The sequence below is a fragment of the Vanrija pseudolonga genome, chromosome 2 (assembly GCF_020906515.1).
Source record: "Vanrija pseudolonga chromosome 2, complete sequence".
Taxonomy (NCBI): domain Eukaryota; kingdom Fungi; phylum Basidiomycota; class Tremellomycetes; order Trichosporonales; family Trichosporonaceae; genus Vanrija; species Vanrija pseudolonga.
Window position 1 is genome coordinate 3,323,241 of NC_085850.1, and position 17,988 is coordinate 3,341,228.

The following is a 17,988-nucleotide window of genomic DNA, read 5'->3' on the forward strand; positions in this document are numbered from 1 at the left end:
TCTCTCCGGCGTGCCTGTTCTGCATTGGAACACGCCACAGCACTTAGCGGGACGGCACAATGTGTGCCGAGCCAGGCAGGCAAGGCCGAGAGCGCACCCCTTGGGCATGTTGGCGCTGGTTGATGGCACAACCCCTGCACTAACACACGTGGTGGTGACTTTGTTCGCCGCGCTGCCTGGATTAACTTTCCGCTGGCTCGTCATTTTACTTTCTCGCGGACCTCGGCGAGCATGCGAGCATCAATCAATCAATCAATCAGCCAGCGCAGCCCGTCACGTCGCTTACTAGCCCAGCACACACCTCAATGCGACTAGCCCTCCCGGACATTCAGTCAATTGAGCTTTGTTGCGTCACACCGTGTTCCGGCCACTTCTTATGCTTGAGTATAGATGGATGGGGTACAATTGGGCTGCGCGCGCTTGCGCATTGCTAATTAGAGTGGGTGCGGTGTGGGGTGTGGCGGATCATGCCTATGCGCTCGTGGGGCGGTTGCCGGCACTGGCACATGCGCCAGAAGAGCTCTGGACGCCGGCGGCCGCCAGCAGCCCCGAGAGCCAGGACGCCTCGGCCTCCATCTCGTCCGCGGAGCGCGGCTTGCGCTCCGCGTCGGGGGGCACGTCCCACCCGCCGATATCGTCGTGCGTCGCGCTCGGCGTGAACGGCGTCGCTGGTCGCTGCGAGCCGTCCCCAGGCCCAGCAGCCAGGTCGGCATCCAGCGCCGCCTCGCTGCGCTCTAGCAGCGGGTAGACCTTGTCCGTGTCCTTGCCTCCGAAATCTGTGCGCAACCGGGGAATAATGTGGACGTGGACATGGGGGACTGACTGGCCCGCTGCCGTACCGTCCTGCAGCAGTGTCAGCTTCCGCTGGACATGTCTCACGGGTGTCTCGGTTCTGAAGCATGCGCCATGCGCCGGCGGAGCGAGGTGAGTCGCGGCACAAGCCAGAGATCTCGAGCCAAGGCCGCATACCAAGCGAGGTAGCAGTTGGCCCAACAGTTGAGTCGTGAGAGTGCCTACTGCCAAGCTGACTAGCAGGCTGGTGAGATCCCTCAGCCTCAGCCGAGCTCACCGCCGAGTCGGCTCCAGCTCGCTCGACGTCGTCACTCCGCTCACAGGACTCAGGCAAGCACCGTGGCGACCCTCAGCGCCCTCGGCACCTTCGGAAGCGGTGAGTCGCGAGATTTGACCACAGCCGGGAAAGGCGAGGCCAGCCCGTCGAGCTGGTGATACCGGGCGGGCTGGAGTGTCCCTCGCGCGAGCCCCACCTGAGAGGCAGCTTCGCAGGCTCAACCCCCCCTCCCCCCTCCCCCTTTCACGTATCCTGCCCGTCGCCGAGCCAATGGACACACATTGTTTTCCTCCCCTTCACCCATGTCAAGCCCCAGCTCATCCCAGTTCGCGAGTGTGACACCCACCTGCAACGCAATGTTCAGCGCCTCAGCCTTGTACGCCGACTCGATGACCCGCCCGACGCGCTGCACAGTCTGGAACAAGTCGGACACCTCGCGCGGCTCGAGGTCCGCCAGGCGCGGCACGACGCGTTTACTGATGATTAGCACGTCTGGGCGGGTCAGCTGCCGCAGAGGGAAGGAGGGGGCTCACGGCCAGGCCGGAGGGGCTTGAGGTTGACTATGCCGAGGGACAACGGGGTCTCGAAGAAGACTGCGCAGCGGCGTGAGCTTGCTGCTGGTACTAAAGAGGAAGACTACGTACCCTGCCGCGTGATGTCGAACACGGAGAAGAGGTACCTCGCCGCGCTACCCATGCTGTCTGTCTATGTCTAGTGGTGTGATGTGTTGTTGTTGATCTGGCCGTCGTCACACGAGACATGACGATTGTCTTGCTTGCCCTCCACCCTGATCAGAGTGACGACAAATCCCGGCAATTAGGCCGATTACACTCTGCGTTTGTTGTTATTGTTCTGTTTTGGCTGCCGCCGCCGCCACCCAACTCGGCCAAAGTCTCACTTTCTGCATGCACACACTTTGTCGGCACTACATACACTCGTTCTTGTCAAACAGCCGCACATTGCCGCATACGGACACTGAGCAACGCCCGTCTCGCACCGCACCGCCAGCCAGCGGCAGCGGCGACCGCCAGCCAGCAGCAGCAGCGCCCTATAAACTCGCCCTTGGTCGTCTCTCATTCTCCCCACTCCCCACTCATCGAACGCCATGATAACCCACTCGAGTTCGTCCGAGGCCGAGTCGTCGCCGCGCCGCTCGCCGTCCCCAGGCCCATCGAGCCCGTCCATCCTGGGCCTGTCGTCCCCCGACCTCGCGGACGAGTTCGAGCTGCTGTCCGTCTCAACGCGGCGCGACAGCCTCTCCAGCACCGGCACGGCGGACAGCTTCGTGCCCGTCTTGCCCGTTCCGCCGGCATCGCGGCGGTCGAGCACGTCGTCGGCCGGCACGGAGGAGTACGAGATCATTGTGCTCGCGCCCACGGGTGAGGTGGAGGACGACTTGCCCGACTCGACGTCGGACGCGTACCGCTCTGCCGTGGAGAGCTTGCTCGACGACGACGATGACGACGATGACGCCGACGAGGTCGCCACCGTATCCGGCTCGAGCTTGAGCCGCGGGACGAGCACGGGGCGTCGTATGGTGGCGCGCCGCCGCGACACAGACGGCGAGTACGACGACGACCTGGACGCGTGGAGCGACAGGAGCGCCGCGGCGACGGAGCGCTCGTCCGGGCGCACAATTACGGGCGCGGGCAGCGTGACGAGTGCTTCGGAGGCGCGCGAGTCGATTGACAAGTGAGTGGTGGGGAGGTAGCGCAGCCCCTGACGCCACCACAGCTTCTTCGAAGACTCGACGGCGTTCATGAGCGACAAGGCCAACAAGCTGCGGCTGTGGCAAGCGCTTTGTATCGAGGTGGGTGGGGTGGGGGCTGGCTGCGTGGCTAACATGGGAGCTCGGACTAGTCGACATCGACGAAGAGCCGATGGCACTGCCTGACCTGCCGTCAAGCGCGCCGCCCGCGCCGCCGGCACCGCGTACCCCGCTGCCCACGTCGTTGACGCAGGCGCGCCTGCTCCTCAAGAAACACGGCCACGTCAACCTCGTCGACTACATCGCCGCGCGCTCCGACCCCGCGCGCGCCGAGATCGCGGACAGGGCCGGCAAGTACGCCGACCTGATGCACCCCTCCGCGTCGGCGATGATTCGCGACGCCAAGAAGCACCACAGGATTCTCAAGCTCTGCACGGCCAAGAGCGAGTGGCTCGAGCCCCTCCTCAAGGACTTTGGGTACCGCCATGCCGCCCGCGGGCACTAGTGGCGGTGCCGTTGTGAGAAGACCCATTCGCGGTCTAGACCGCTGCCACCATGCTATTTACTGTTGTTTAGTTGTATTATCGATCTGGGAGCTTTGCTATACACCCCTTCATTGTGCCATCTACCGCCATGCATCTGTTAGTGTTAAACTCGGGCGTGGTGCTTGTTGGTCGCCTGGCTGGTTGAGCCACTGCCGGATTGCCCAGGGTGGAGGCCACGTGCTGCCGGCCCACACCACCACGGCTCCCCCACTCACGTCAACGCTGTCTTTCGCCGACATACTAAACCATCCACCGACTACAACGAAATGAAGCTCGCAACGCTTCTCCTCTTCTCGTGAGTTGACTGAGTGATTCCCTAGTACTCCAACTGACGCTACAGTGCGACCGCTCTCGCAGCCGACCTCCGCGGCCGGCTGGTCGGCAATGTCGTCCTGAGTGGGTCTGACGAGCCTGGCAGTACCTTGCACGTAGCTAACACAGGACCAGACGCGACCGACATCCCGCTCGAGGCGCGCGTTGTGCTCGACTATGGTGCCAAGAGCGCCCGTTTCCTCGCCGATGGATCCTTTGAGATGTGAGCGCGACCGGAGGGGCCCAGTTGGTGCGGCACCACCACGCCGTGGTCGGCGCCGACGCCTTGCCTCCTCCTCAACCATCTGCAATTCTGACCCTCTAGCACCGGCGTCCCATCAGGCCAGCACGTTCTCGAGCCTCTTGTCCCAGGATATCGCGTCCAGCCTGTACGTCTACACCCACGACACGACTGACACCCTAGGTCATCGTCACCGTCCCAGAAGAGGGCGACGTCCACGTCCAGAAGTTCGACGCGGCCGCGCTGCCTCTCGCCGTGTCGGCCATCCCTAGCCTCCCCTACCCCCTCCAGCTGGCCGCGGTCGGCAAGGACGAGTACTACACCGCGCCGCCGGGCATGAACATCATGGGCATGCTCAAGTCGCCCATGATCCTGCTCATGCTCGCGAGTCTGGGCATGGCGTTTGCGCTGCCCAAGATCACTGTGAGTGGGGTGGCGTGGGGGATGAGATGATGGGTGTGAGGACGACGAAGCTAACTTTGCAGGAAATGCTCGATGCCGACCCGGAAATGGCCAAGCAGATGCTCGAGCAGCGCCAGGGATGGCAGCGCAACCTCGACTTTAGCGACGCGTGAGTGGCCGCGCTGGCCAAGTGGAGCGGTGCACAGCTGACAACGTCCCAAGCCTGTCCTCCAAGCTCGCCGGCGGAGGTGGCGCCGACGCGCAAGCGGGATCCGCAGCACCGGCGGCGGCCGCCGGCCCACCCGTGGGCAAGGCTCCTGCGCGTACGCCCCAGGGCAGTGGGAAGCGCGGCGGTAAGCGAAAGTAAGCGGCCGCGGCGGTGGTGGGGGTGGTGGCGAGCCCCGGCGGGAGAGCGAGGAACAGCAGTGCAGCGTTGGGGCAGGAGGAGCAGGAACCGCTGTCGACACTATTAGCATCAGTCAGGAGGATGGTACGATGATTAGATCGATGTAGACTCTTGTCTTGACGCGTCGGACCCGCGGCCCACTCGTCTGACTGACCGATCAGCTGATATGTCTGTCTGCTCCTGTGACTGCTATCGCCCCCTCGATCTCTCAATCGAGGGATACTTAGGCACTTGTGTCATTAAAAAACGAGGAGGAGGGAGAGCGGTGCTGCATGGCTTGCCTGGCATGTACAGCTTGAGCGCCGCACGCCACAAGTGTCTACGCGGGTCGCGGCCTGACTACGTACTCACCGCCTTGTCACGTTTGCTTCCGCCGCCTCGGTGGGTCACCTGAATGAAAAAAGTTGAAGTAGGAATGTGAGGCCTCGTAATACGACGCCAATACAAATGATTCCTAATGGGTGTATTACAAAGTGACTGCCGCCTGTTTCACTGGCTGGCAGAGGCGAGGGTGCGCTACGCGGTACAGCCCACGAGTGACCCAACCACCTACGCAGCACATCATCACCACTGCCCACCCCACACTCCTTCCCTCGCCTCTCTCCCCCCCCCCCCGTCGTCGTCGTCTTTCTTACTTGTTGATCGCGCATCGACGACAAGAAGCAGCAGTCTCGACTTTTTTTTTTAATCAGAGCAAACAATCGCATCTGGTTGAACCGGCATCCCATCCCACTCCCATACCCCTGGCTCGTGTCACCCTCTGGCCCGCCGCGTGCCCCCCCCTCACCCACCCACCCACCCACCCACCCACCTCCCGCCGCCGCCGTTGCAGCCACTCTCAGCCCGCCCTACGCCAACAGCACCGCGTTGTCTTTCGCAACCACCACCGCCCCCCCCTTTGCAACCGCGCGATAGATCTCTTGGTCGATTCAAACTCTTCTTCATTCCTCACTCACGCTCCTCCTCTTCTTCCCCTCTTCCTCCTCCTCCATCAAATCGCCCACTAGGCTCCCCCAGTCATGGCTCGTAACAGGTTGCAGCAGGCCGTAAGTGTTCCCGTCCTAGACGCGTTCCCGCCATCCGCATCCATCCATCCACGACAACATTCTCCTTACCTTGTTGTGACGGGCGAACACCCAGCTAACGTGTTCTTCCGCAGGGCGTCAACCAGTCGTATGGGTGCGTACAAGAGACGACAGCGCTCGAGCCTATAATGGCGCTTGCGCACCATCCTTCGCGTCAGAAGGCGCTAACACCGCCCGCAGAGACTACAACGCACCCTCCACCGGCTATCCCGCCCAGACTGGCAACCCCTACGCCCAGGTGCCCGAAGCCCCTTACACCCCTCCCCAGCAAGGAGGAGGATACACCCCTGGCAGCTACGCCGTCAGCACTCCTGGTTATGGCCTCAACACACCCAAGGGTAACGGCGCCGGAGGCAGCTTCTGGGACCAGCTGAGCGCTACCAACTCTATCCTCACCGAGCTCGAGCAGAAGATCCAGGCTGTCAAGCAGGCCCAGCTGGCCAGTCTGGTGAGTTGAGCAGTTGGCGTTCTTTTTTTTCGGCGCCGCCGTCGGCCATCGGTGATGGCCCACGCATCCCAGGTGGTGGGACCGACACGGTGGCCGTCGTCGTCGTCATCTCCATGTCAACGCGGCCGACACTGTGGAAACGTTGGCCGCGTGACTCAATGCGATGGTGGCGAGCGGCGTGACGGAGATACACCTCTTGAGCCCTTGCTAGCGCTGGCACTTGGGACTGCCCTATCTTTACCCTTCCGGTCCACCCACTGACACGCCCAGAACTCGACCGACCCGAACGCTGTTGCGTACGCCGACCAGCTCAGCGACGATGCCAAGAAGCTCCGTGAGGAGGCCAAGACGGCCATCAAGGGCCTGTTCAAGAACATCAAGGGAGACAAGAACGCAAAGGCGCAGGCGGACGCTGCCAAGACGCGTTTCACCCGCGCTCTCAACGACCACCAGCAGATCGAGCGGGAATACCGTCAAAAGACTCGGGACCGCGCCGCGCGTCAGTTCAAGATTGTCAAGCCCGACGCCTCCGAAGCCGAGATTCAGTCCATTGTCGACAGTGGTGACACCCAGGTCTTCTCGCAGGCCCTTCTCAACACCAACCGCTACGGTGCAGCCCGCGGCGCTTACCGCGAGGTCCAGGAGCGTCACGTCGAGCTGCAGAAGATTGAGAAGACCATGTCCGAGCTCGCCCAGATGTTCAGCGAGATGTCGATGCTGGTCGAGCAGCAGGACGAGGCCATCACTCAGGTCGAGGACACCACACGCAATGTCCACGAAGACATCCAGCGGGGGTAAGTTCTGCGGCTGACTGGTCACGGTTCCGCGCTAACGACTGCAGTAACACTGAGCTTGATTCCGGTATCAAGAAGGCCATCGCCGCACGGAGGAAGAAGTGGATCTGCTTCTGGATCATCCGTAAGTGGTCCATCTGTCCTCGCTGTGGAGCACGACTGACGCGCCCATCAGTCATTATCCTCATCATTGTCGGTGTCGCTATCGGCATTGGAATCTGGCAGGGTGTCAAGAAGTAAACGGCACTGCATTAGTCGCGCGCACTCGTCGTGTCTACTCTCTTCCCCCTAAGTCTCTGACTGGCGGTCCCTCCCCGTCGAGTCATAAACGTATTCTACAGATACCCCCAACCCCTTTTCCCCCCCTGCTCTGTCACTTTATGTTCCACCATGGTCTACCTCTACGGTGCCCTAATTTACAGTGGAGCTTTTTGTACTCCACTGGCGTGCGTTTCCATACCGTGTACGGGTGACATGCCAGTTCTAGTGTGTCTGGTTTGATGTCTGTAGACGACGGGCTCGTCGCAACCATATCCCATGCAGATATCCAGCGTTCGGTGTTATTCGTCGTGGCCGACAGTCCGATGGATGTTTCGTGTTTGCAGGAGATGTGAACGCCGTGAGTTTGGCGGACCGAGTGGCGGCGGCAGTGTCAGGTGCAGGCAGGTGCAGGTTGGTGGTTGTCAGGTATGTCAGGTGTCCGTTGGTTGCCGCCGTTGTCGCTGCCTGCCGCTATGACGCAACGCGCGTCCAGCCAACAATGGACCGTCGATCCAACAAAGGCCGTCCCCGCTCTAACCACTTTCTTCGTCTTCCTACTACAACTACTGCGCACAACTAACCAAACACCTCCCTCCCGACCCATACACTCTCTCTCCCTACTCTCAACTGGCACCGCACAGCGGCAAAGGTACGTCTTCGTGTCCCCGTCGCAACGCTTACCCACCCAAGCCACCCACCATGCCCACCGCCCTCGAACTAATCCACCTCATAACCCCCGCGGTCCTCTCCCTCCCCGTCCTCTCCCTCCTGCCTGCACCCAAAGCCGCACCACCAGAACCAGAGGGCATCAGAGCCGTCACAATAAAGACGGTCACGCCGCGCCGCGGCTGGATCCTCCTCGTCCTCCTCGCGCTCGCGGCCACCGCTGCCGCCGAAGCCGTCGTCCTCTCTGCCGACCTGCTGACTGCGAACGCGCGCGGCGTCTCCCATTCCTCATGGTACATCTACACCTCGGCCGCGCACGCCATCGGCGGCCTCACAATCTACTTCCTCACGGCCATCGTCGCAGAGTGGCGCACACGCTGGGGCGACAAGGCCATCGTCCTCCTCGCGGTCTTGGCCTTCGGGCTCGAGATCCCAAACCTCGTCCTGACTGTCATTGCCGAGGTCCACAGTGGTGAGTTGCTCTAGAGGCACGCTGCGGTGCGGGCGGAATGGCAAATCTGCAGCAGCTGGCTGCGGCAACCCACTCCCTGCCCATCTGCCGCACTCCTGGTGGCGCGGGGCCAGTGCTCACACCTGCTCGCAGAACCCGCCCAGCGAATCTTCAACATCCTGCTCCTCCCTCCGTCGGCCCTGCGCCTCCTCCTGCTCCCCGTGCTTGTGGCGCTCGTCCTCAACCCTATCATCCGCTTTGAGGCCGCAGACGAGCGCACGGGCTTGCTGCCTCCTGTTACGCCGACGACGGGTCTGGGCGTGTACGGCACGTTTGGCGACGCCGAGGCGGGCATCAATGGCGGAGGCACCTCGGCAAGTCGTGACCCGTCCATCGCGCCGCAGACCGCGCTCGGCACGCCGACGATTGGCGGTGCCGCGGCGGGCGGCGGGGCGACATCGCCCTCCGGCGTGCAGAAGCAGGTCGTGATCCCGAAAAAGCTCGGTGTGAAGAAGGACGAGATTCAAGGCATCTCGTGGAAAGCTTTCTGGACTCGACTCTGGAAGCTCAGGCCGTACCTGTGGCCCTCTACGAGCTGGAAGCTCCAGGTCTGCTGCCTCCTCTGCGTCTTCATCCTCATCTGTGGCCGCCTCGTCAACATTGCCGTTCCCAACATGCTCGGCCAGCTCGTCACTGCCCTCATCGCCAACTCGCCAAGCGGGCGTTCCAAGGACCCGTCGGCACCGCCTCCGCCGTCCCCCTGGCCTTACCTCGCTGGGTATGTCGGCCTCCGCGCTATCCAGGGCGGTGGCTTCCTCGGCTTCTTCCAAAACCTCCTCTGGGTTCCCGTCCAGCAGTACGCCGACCGCGAGATGCAGCTCCTGCTCTTCAACCACCTCCTCGACCTCTCGCTGGCGTTCCACACAAAGCGCAACACTGGCGAGGTGCTCAAGATTATCGACCGCGGATCGGCAATCAACAACCTTCTCCAGATTCTCCTCTTCTCGGCCGCCCCGACAATCGTTGACATTGTTCTCGCGTTCCTGTACTTTTACTTCTTCATCGACAAGACTCTCGGCACACTCCTCGGCTTCGTCATGTTCTGCTACGTCACCTTCTCGATCGTGTTCACTAGCTACCGCACCAAGCTTCGCCGTCAGATGATCGACCGTGATATCAAGACGCGCGGCATTGCCTCCGACGTCTTGACCAACTGGGAGAGCGTCAAGTACTTTACTGCTGAGAGGCGCGAGTCCGAGCGCTTCCGCGGTGCTATCCTCGCGTACCAGGAGACCGAGTCCAAGGTCCTCGTCAGCTTCAACCTGCTCAACCTCTGCCAGAGCTTCCTCATGTCCTTGGGCGTACTTGCCGGTTCCATTATCATGTCCCAGCGCATCCTGGCCGGCGAATCGCAGCCAGGAGAGTTTGTCACCTTCATCGCATACCTTCAACAGCTGTACTCGCCGCTTGATCGCCTTGGCACTCTCTACCGCCAGCTCAACCAGAACTCGACCGACGCGGAGAAGCTGTTCAGCCTCCTGGCACAGCCCACGGAGATCAGGGACAAGCCTGGAGCCAAGGATCTCGTGGTCACCGACGGTGTCATCGAGTTCGAGGACGTGCACTTTTCGTACGACGGGACTACCCCTGCTCTCCGCGGCGTATCGTTCAAGATTGACAAGGGCGAGAGCATGGCGCTGGTTGGCGAGTCGGGTTCCGGCAAGTCGACCATCCTCCGCCTCCTGTACCGCTTCTACGACATCAACTCGGGTCGCATTCTCATTGACGGACAGGACATTTCACAGGTTACCCAGCTCAGTTTGCGCCGCGCCATCGGCATTGTCCCCCAGGACAGCGTGCTCTGGAACGACACGATCGGCGCCAACATTGCTTACGGCAAGGAGGGAGCTACCGACAACGAGATCATCACGGCGGCCAAGGCGGCCAAGCTCCACGACCGTATCCTCACCTTCCCAGAAGACTACTCCACGATTGTCGGTGAACGTGGAGTGCGACTCTCTGGCGGCGAGAAGCAGCGTGTCAGCCTCGCCCGCATGTTCCTCAAGTCGCCCGCTATCCTCGTTCTTGACGAGGCGACTTCTGCACTCGACACGGAGACTGAGCGTGAAATCCAGAAGGCACTCGCCGAGCTCGCCAAGAACCGCTCAAGTCTGTCAATCGCACACCGCTTATCGACCATCATCAACTCGGACCAGATTGTCGTCATGAAGGACGGCCGAGTGCTTGAGCATGGCACATATCACGACCTCATCGACCTCAACGGCCAGTTTGCCGTCATGTGGAAGAAGCAGATCTTCACCGAGGCCGAGATGCTGTCTGGTGCTGGAGAGCCTTCGGCCATCACGGCGCCGGTGGTCGACGCTGTTGAGAAGGGCCGCGAGGGTGTTGCCGAGGCCCTTGAGAAGGAGGTGGACGCTGCCGCCGAGCAGGTCCACATCCACCGCGCCAGCCCTCCCAGCACTGTCAACGAGCACTCCGAGGCGGAACCGGAGCCGGCAGAGCCGGTGGAGCCTGCAGAGGCCCCTGAGCCCGCGCCAGTCGTCCCCAGTGACAGCGTTGTCATTCCTGGGGTGTCCTATGCCCAGGTCGTGTTTGAGCCCGGACTGCGCCTTGAAGCCGCAGAGCCCGAGTCGTCGCCAGAAACGGGCACGTCGACGCCGGCAGCCAAGCGCCCGGCCGTTTCCTTCCCTGGAGAGGCAGAGGGCTACGACACGTCGGCAGCGGACATGTCGCGCTCGTCGAGCAAATCGGGTGGCCGGCGCCGTTCGATTGACTTTGCGACCGCCACTGCTGGCTCCTTGACCACTATCCAGCGGTCCCTGTCGCAGCGCTCTGGCCCAGAGGAGGGCACGCATGAACCCACCGAGGGCAAGGGCAGCCGCCGCAAGCGCCTGTCGAGCATCAAGGGCTTTGTACGCCGCATCTCGGACCAGAGCAAGGTCGTCACACCCGGTATGGCCCGCTCGACGAGTAACGGCGGCAGCAGCAGAGGCTCGCTCGAGGGCCAGCGCGACGCGACTCCTCCCCCCGAGGACAAGGACGACAAGGAGGTCAAGAAGAGGAACCGCAAGTCGTCGATTTTCTAGATGTGATGCATGTTTTATTGGTTCACAGGGGGGTGGGGGGCAGGCGATATGTAGAGGCTGCGGGTATACAGGCATGTACAGGACTGAGGCTGCTGCGTGTACAGCATGCTGGGCACTGAGGCTGCCGAGAGATGCCGCCGGTCAAGCCCGCGGCACCTCGCACCCCGCACCCCGCACCCCGCACCCCGCACCCCTGCGGCTCGCACCTTCCCCCTTGCCCTATGCTCCAGCCACCGTCACCGTCACCGCAGCCAAAAACGAACACTGGACGAGTTAGGAATCGAACCAAAGACCTTGTCAACTAGGTGGAACAGTGCTAATGACACGCTCTACCAACTGAGCTACACGCCCGCGAGTGTCGTGCCTGGGGCGCCAGAGGAGGGCTGATGAGGCGCGAAGGCGAGTGTGGGCTCGAGAATGTCATGCCAGTTGCCGCGCCACCACCTTATCCAGCACTGTACCGTCTTGCACACACCTCGCTGGCGATAATGATATCTCCCATGCATGCTCGCCGGCTACGCGGGCCTTTGATAGCACCACAAGGATTGCGAAATGATCAGCACGCCAATCCTGGTGCCAGTGTGGCACGTTTCGAAACACAATTTCGCTGCATCCTTCTTCCCTTCCGCACGGCTGCACACACTTCACTACCACTGCACACACTGTCCTACCACTACACGCTCCTGCTCCCGCCGCGCAATACCTGCCTACAGAGAGTAGATGAACTCGGGGTTCTCGAGATCGGTCAGGTCCGAAAAGGCGAGGTTGTGGTCGTTGCGGACCGTTCCGTCGGCGTCCTTGAGCGCGGCCTTGCGCTGCTTGTTGCGGCGCGCGAGCAGCGTCCTCGTGGAGAGGCAGACAATGATAAACCAAGCATAGAGGCCGAAATGAATCTGGAAGCGAACAGAACGAGGTGTTAGCTCGAGATCAAGACTCTAGGCTGCCGGCCACTCACCTTGAGAGACGTCTTGTACCTCGGAGCCCACCTCTTCTGGAAGATCTGAGGCGCGATGGCGTTTCCACCCGCCCAACCGATGTAAGTAACGGCGTAGGTGATGGAGCGCTTGGTCTGGCCAGCCGAGTTGCGCGAGAGCATGGCGAAGATGGCGGGGTTGCAGGCCTGGAAGAACTGCATCATGTACCACGCGACGAGGAGGCCGCCGCGCGTGTGGCCCGAGGGTGTGACGATCAGGACGACGATCGAGCCGATAATGTTGGGGATGGCGAACGCGCACATCATGAGACACGTCTCGCCGGTGAGCTTGATGAAGAAGGCCATGAGGTAGTAGGTGATGATACCGAGACACGCGCCGGGGATGCCGAGAAGCTGGCTTTCGAGCACGGAGAAGCCGAAGGCGCGGTTGAGGAGAAGGCCGGCGAACACGTTGATGCCACCGACGATGAGCGTCTGCGAGAAGGCGAGGAGGAAGAGGCAGTAGGTGAAGGGGTCCTTGGCGGCCTCCCATGCCTGCTCCTTCTTGAAGACCTTCTGCTTGAGCGACTGGTTGTTGCCGCGGACACGCTCGACAAACTTGACCTTGTCCTCCTCCGAGGCCCAGCGAGCCTTGGTGGGCGAGTCGGGGAGGAAGATGAGGATGATGAAGCCACAGGCGAACGAGAAGAGGGCAATCGTGATCGACATCCACTGCCAGCCGTAAAGACCCTGAGGCTTGTTCTTAAGGTGGTAGAAGCCGTAGCCGAGAAGAGACGAGATGATGCCGTTACCACCCAACATTGACTGCCATGCAGCACCGATTGTGGGCTGCTCCGAGGTCGTGAACCACTGGACAGTGAGGGCGAGAAGCTAAGCGAACGGTTAGTCTTGACTCTGCCTCCATTTCTGTGCGTCCCACTCACACCGGGGCCGACAATGGCTTCGCAGAAGCCAAGGACAACGCGCAGACCGAAGACAACCTTGATGTGGAGGGAGAAGGCGAGGCCCATGAGGAGAGCTGACCAGAGGATGACAGCAACGCCCATGAGCTTGCCGAGGGGGAGGTAGCGGACGAGCTGGTTACAGAGGGGCTCGCCTGCAATGAGACCGACCCAGTGGAGCGTGGAGGTAAGGCCGTAGTGGTTGGTGTCTGTGTTGACGTTCTCAATCCAGCCCATAATCCTGCAATGTTAGCCACCTGGCTGGTCAAAGCACCTCAAAACTCACGAAGCGGTTCCAATGGTCGACTTGTCGAGAGCCTGACAAAGGTATGCAAGCATGAGAAGAGGGAGAATACGCCTCAGCGCCTTGTTGCGCAGGCGCCTGTTCTCCTCTGGCGAGATGACGAGCGTCGAGTCGGTGTAGCCGGCGGCCTCGGTGTCGTCGACGACCGTGTCGAGCTGCTTGAGCTCATCGTGGTCGATCTGGGGCTTGTCGTCGATGGCGTGTGTGCTTGGGGTCGACATGGTGCAGGTGTGGCCTTGTGCAAGTCGAGGCGATGGAGGTGGCCAAGATCCCAAGTCTGTGATCTTTAAACCTTCCAGTTTGCCGCTCGCTGGAGGAGCGTCAGCTACAGGCGCCTCACGCGTCAGACGACACCCCGTCCGCCCGTCGCTCGCTCGGAAATCGATCTCGGGCCGGGGGGGGCGCGGCGCTCACCTCTCCGATCGCTAGGGGTATGTGGAGTATCCAGAGTATCCAAGACTATGCAGACTGGCTGCGGTTGTTCATCGCGGCGTATGCGAGTTGCGAGGAATGGAGAGCCGGGGTCGCCGTGAGGGGCCGACGGGGTGGACTCAGTATAGACAATGAGGGGAGGCGAGGGGCCATCGGCCCAATCGACTGCGGAATCTCGGGGTTCCACTGGAGCTGGCCGGCCCGGACGGTGTACTGTGCGGTCAGGTTAGAAGTTAATGTGCGCATCCTCGACTTCTGCAGCGTGCAGCGGGTACATAGAGTGGGGGATCTCGAGGCAGGGGACTGCAAAGGGTGCGATGGAGATAGAGGCGGCCAAATCCGGAGCAAGCCTTGGCAGCCGAGAGCTTTGGCCGTCCATACGGGAAATACCCGCAGGTATTTCCTCTGCACGTGGCCTTCGAGACCCTGGCCACACAAGCCACACTGAATCCATCAAGGCGCATTGTCCGAGCAGTGCGGGGCAAAGCGAGCGGCGCACAACGAAGGGCAGGTGACCGGAAACGGATGTACCCCCTTGCCGGTTCCACCACCAGCCGCCAGCCTCGCCACACAGGCCACACACATTGGGCATTGTACGACGCGCACATGGTCTCGCCCCCGTGTTTCCCGCGGTCCAGCACAAAGCCGAGTCCACGGAACACCGGGGGACCCGCAGGAGGAGCAAGGGCGGGCCGGTGAGCCGTGGCGGCCCGAAAGCAACAGTCAACACCTGTACGGTGACCATGTCGTCGGCCCCCGCACCTCCTCTTCAAGAACAATGGCAGTAATCACACGCCGGCACACACCGGGCCTCGCGAAAACATCGGGTCGTACGCACTTTGCGGCGCAGCAGCGCGGAGATGGTGGTGATTGACATCGGAAGACGGCGTTGATTGTGGGGGTGGGGGAGATGGTGTGGGTATCGCATTGGTGGTGTGGTGCCACACTCTGACGACGGGCCGTTCCGAGCTCGCTCGGGAACGGCGCTGCTCCACGGCCTTTTGGTGCGCTCTTCTGCCGCCAAGAGAATCTGCTCTAGATATTGGATCGTATGACGAAGACGGAGGTTGGAGAGGACGGCGGGTGTGTTTTGACATCGACGACGTCACGGGGGCAGGCTGTGCCACAGTCATCCTTGTCGCAGCAACGCACGTCCAATAACCATCGTTGGCATCGCTCTTTCGACTCCAGAATTCTTGTTCCGAGTGGAATCATGTTCTCTGGGAGTGGATGGTCTCTGGCCATGGTGGGTCCCTGACGGCAGAGTGAGTGGCCGGGGCGTAGGCGTCTCACCTCCCACTCCAACCACAGCTACACAGCCTCGGCCTGCACAGATTCCACCGCCCTCCCAAATCCCATCCAGCGAGCATGTCCCAACCGACGCGGGCGTTCTCGAACGGAGATCTCGGGAGAGTTATGATGTTCCGTGCTGTGAACCACTTGGCACCTGTGGTCTACGATGCCGGCAAGTTGGAGGCAAGAAGATCAACTTGTCAACGTTTCAGCAACCACAAAGTTGGATTGCAAGTTGGCGGTGCAGTGCTGCCGACATGATCGTCTCGACTGATTGGTTTTTGGCACGCACCAAATTCGCTGAGTCTCAGAGGATGTGCAGGCCTTGGTGCGAAAGGAAGGCGAGGAAGGCGAGGAAGACGGGTGGCGACGCACACTGCCACCGTCATTTTCTCCATCGCCTGTGTCCATTTCCACCCACGCACACGAGACACACACTCTCTCTTTCTCCTTGTCTCAATTTCTTCTTCTCCTTCTTCCTCCACATTCTTCTTGACATGGTCGACCATCTTGAAACTCCACGCGGGAGGCTAACGCGTATAGGAGGCTGGGCGTTGGGGCGCACACTAGGACGCGGCGCATATGGTGAGTGATCGCCGGCGTCGTCACCATTGATCTGCGCTCCACCGTTCAATGGGGTCGCTGCAGCCTGTTTCTCACCCCTCTCACTCTCTCACTCTCCCCTCACACATATCATACCTTAACACCGCACGCTCACAACGCTCAACCCACTTCGCAGCCCACGTCCGCCTCGCTACCCACCTTGTCACGGGCCACCAGGCCGCCTGCAAGATCCTACCGGCGCTCGCGAGCCCGCGCAGTTGGAACCAGACACTCGACGCCGTCGAAGCGCACAAGGAAGTCGTTCTCCTCAAGGCGTTCACCGGGGCCAAGATCCCAGGCGTGGTTACCATCGAGGGCGTTGTCGAGGAAGACGGATGGACGTGAGTTAGATTATTGTCGTCACATTCAGCTCACTCCCAGGTATGTCTTCCTCTCCCTGCACAGTGATTCGCTGTCCACAGATATGCCGTCCACCGAGCGCGACGTCATTATCCTCTTCCGACGCCTCCTCCGCACCTTTCAAGCCCTACATGAACTCGGTGTCTCCCACGAGGACGTCAAGCGCGCCAATATTCTTGTGGAGGGATTACACCCCATCCTGGCCGACTTCGGCTTCTCACTCTTCTCGCCTGATGGCGAGATGGAGCTCTCGGCCGGCGGCACACCGCTGTACTCTTCTCCCGAGAAACTCAAGGGCGGCGCCTACGACCCGCGCGCGAGCGACGTATGGTCCCTTGCGCTATTGTTCCTCAAGCTGCTGCGCATCAAGCATCCGTACTTCACTGTTAGGGACGACGACGCGACGTGGCGAGTGGAGAACGCCATTATTCGCGACGAGGCGGGCTGGGACTGGCTGCCAGATGGTAGGGCTCGGTTTGGTGAGCTCATGCGCGGCATGCTCGCGTACAACCCGGCTGAGCGGTGGACTGTAGGTGTGGAATGGATGATAAACCACTGACATGCAGATTCCCCAAATCCTTGATCACCGCTATCTAAGGACGCGTGCAGCCGATGACCAGCCCATCCCCATCCCATCCCGTAGGCTGAGTTCAAAAATCGTTCGCCCAGTGCCACAAACGGTCGTCGACGACCTCTGCTTCCTCGCCTACCTCAAAAGGTCTTTCTTCCTCTGTGAAACAAGAAAGAAAATCGAGGATCAGCTGTACAACAAGGAGCGGACGTGGGAGAAGCGGTGGGCAACGATGCTGCATGGCTGGGAGCAGCGGGTCGAGATGGAGTGGGAGGATGTCCCGGCGTTGAGAGTGACGCCGAGTAGTAAGCCAGCCACAGCCACAAAACCACTGCTGACACAAACAGGGCCATCACGAAGACGCCGATACCTACCAGCATTGAAGGAAATCCGTCTCTCACCCATCGTTAGCTAGGTACATGTCGTGAAAGCTAACACGCAGCACAAGCCCAAGACGCCAAAGACACCACGCCGTCCATCACCGAAGCAATCACGTCGCCGAAAATCCCAGTCAACAACACCTGCGACCCCGACGCCAATCCATACGGCGGCAGCGGCCCAGAACCCGGCAGCTCCTGGTCCCAAGCAGATGCTTTGGCCCCCGAAAAGCATCTTACAGGACTTTGACACCCCTGCGTCGTCGGTCGACTCGCTCGCCTCCCCGCTCGCCTTGCGCGGCAGTACCCTGCAACACGTCAATGTCAACACCAGGCCGAGGACCAGGGCACAGAAGGCGATGAGGGCTGTGGCGGCTGGCGCTGAGAATCTGCCGTCGTTCACGCCCAAGAAGGTACTTGGTCCGAGTGCGTTTGGGCGTGCTCGTCGCCCACAGCTCGGGTACGAGAAGAAGGTGACAGGCATGAGGGTGAGTTAGTCGGTCCGGTTTTCGTAGCTCACACCCAAGGCCCTTACAACCTGACTGCTCACGTCACCATTCCTCTGGCACGCGTCGCGACGAGACACTTGGCTTTCATTCCCTGTATGTATATACAATTGATAGTTATACATGTGATAAACGTCAAAGGCGTCACTGTTGGACTCGTAGCAAAGCGTGG

General features: G+C 61.1%; 7 protein-coding genes and 1 non-coding gene across 8 annotated transcripts; 5 read left to right on the forward strand and 3 right to left on the reverse strand.

The window, feature by feature from the left end:
* Positions 1 to 471: 471 nt before the first annotated feature.
* On the reverse strand, positions 472 to 1,789 carry aph1 (Bis(5'-nucleosyl)-tetraphosphatase [asymmetrical]; the record flags this gene model as incomplete). The annotated part of the gene is made up of 4 exons (XM_062769568.1): positions 1,714 to 1,789; positions 1,603 to 1,662; positions 1,416 to 1,561; positions 472 to 843 (listed from the first exon to the last, which is right to left on the reverse strand). The coding sequence occupies exons 1-4, from the start codon at positions 1,763 to 1,765 to the stop codon at positions 472 to 474; spliced, it is 630 nt and encodes a 209-aa protein (XP_062625552.1). The 5' UTR covers positions 1,766 to 1,789.
* A 204-nt stretch (positions 1,790 to 1,993) lies between these two features.
* On the forward strand, positions 1,994 to 3,412 carry LOC62_02G003043 (uncharacterized protein). The gene is made up of 3 exons (XM_062769569.1): positions 1,994 to 2,761; positions 2,804 to 2,879; positions 2,920 to 3,412. Exons 1-3 carry the CDS (start codon positions 2,175 to 2,177, stop codon positions 3,280 to 3,282), a joined length of 1,026 nt encoding a protein of 341 aa, XP_062625553.1. The 5' UTR covers positions 1,994 to 2,174; the 3' UTR covers positions 3,283 to 3,412.
* Positions 3,413 to 3,582: 170 nt separating this feature from the next.
* emc7 (ER membrane protein complex subunit 7) lies at positions 3,583 to 4,664 on the forward strand. Its single transcript, XM_062769570.1, has 7 exons — positions 3,583 to 3,617; positions 3,663 to 3,718; positions 3,770 to 3,857; positions 3,960 to 4,023; positions 4,059 to 4,298; positions 4,361 to 4,446; positions 4,500 to 4,664. Exons 1-7 carry the CDS (start codon positions 3,589 to 3,591, stop codon positions 4,642 to 4,644), a joined length of 708 nt encoding a protein of 235 aa, XP_062625554.1. The 5' UTR covers positions 3,583 to 3,588; the 3' UTR covers positions 4,645 to 4,664.
* Positions 4,665 to 5,490: 826 nt separating this feature from the next.
* On the forward strand, positions 5,491 to 7,570 carry SSO2 (Protein transport protein SSO2). The gene is made up of 6 exons (XM_062769571.1): positions 5,491 to 5,729; positions 5,843 to 5,862; positions 5,949 to 6,216; positions 6,487 to 7,010; positions 7,058 to 7,134; positions 7,186 to 7,570. The coding sequence occupies exons 1-6, from the start codon at positions 5,703 to 5,705 to the stop codon at positions 7,248 to 7,250; spliced, it is 981 nt and encodes a 326-aa protein (XP_062625555.1). The 5' UTR covers positions 5,491 to 5,702; the 3' UTR covers positions 7,251 to 7,570.
* A 272-nt stretch (positions 7,571 to 7,842) lies between these two features.
* Positions 7,843 to 11,522, forward strand: Abcb6 (ATP-binding cassette sub-family B member 6, mitochondrial). Its single transcript, XM_062769572.1, has 3 exons — positions 7,843 to 7,920; positions 7,962 to 8,409; positions 8,542 to 11,522. The coding sequence occupies exons 2-3, from the start codon at positions 7,971 to 7,973 to the stop codon at positions 11,493 to 11,495; spliced, it is 3,393 nt and encodes a 1,130-aa protein (XP_062625556.1). The 5' UTR covers positions 7,843 to 7,920; positions 7,962 to 7,970; the 3' UTR covers positions 11,496 to 11,522.
* A 238-nt stretch (positions 11,523 to 11,760) lies between these two features.
* On the reverse strand, positions 11,761 to 11,846 carry LOC62_02G003047. The gene is given in 2 exon segments: positions 11,761 to 11,796; positions 11,810 to 11,846. It is a non-coding gene; the product is annotated as a tRNA-Ala (tRNA).
* Positions 11,847 to 12,100: 254 nt separating this feature from the next.
* Positions 12,101 to 14,321, reverse strand: SPCC417.10_4 (putative transporter). Its single transcript, XM_062769573.1, has 5 exons — positions 14,089 to 14,321; positions 13,657 to 13,984; positions 13,353 to 13,611; positions 12,451 to 13,299; positions 12,101 to 12,388 (listed from the first exon to the last, which is right to left on the reverse strand). Exons 2-5 carry the CDS (start codon positions 13,893 to 13,895, stop codon positions 12,203 to 12,205), a joined length of 1,533 nt encoding a protein of 510 aa, XP_062625557.1. The 5' UTR covers positions 13,896 to 13,984; positions 14,089 to 14,321; the 3' UTR covers positions 12,101 to 12,202.
* A 1,575-nt stretch (positions 14,322 to 15,896) lies between these two features.
* Positions 15,897 to 17,852, forward strand: Mark2_0 (Serine/threonine-protein kinase MARK2; the record flags this gene model as incomplete). Its single annotated transcript, XM_062769574.1, has 6 exons — positions 15,897 to 15,984; positions 16,139 to 16,343; positions 16,384 to 16,891; positions 16,929 to 17,339; positions 17,376 to 17,798; positions 17,838 to 17,852. 6 exons carry the CDS (start codon positions 15,897 to 15,899, stop codon positions 17,850 to 17,852), a joined length of 1,650 nt encoding a protein of 549 aa, XP_062625558.1.
* Positions 17,853 to 17,988: the final 136 nt, after the last annotated feature.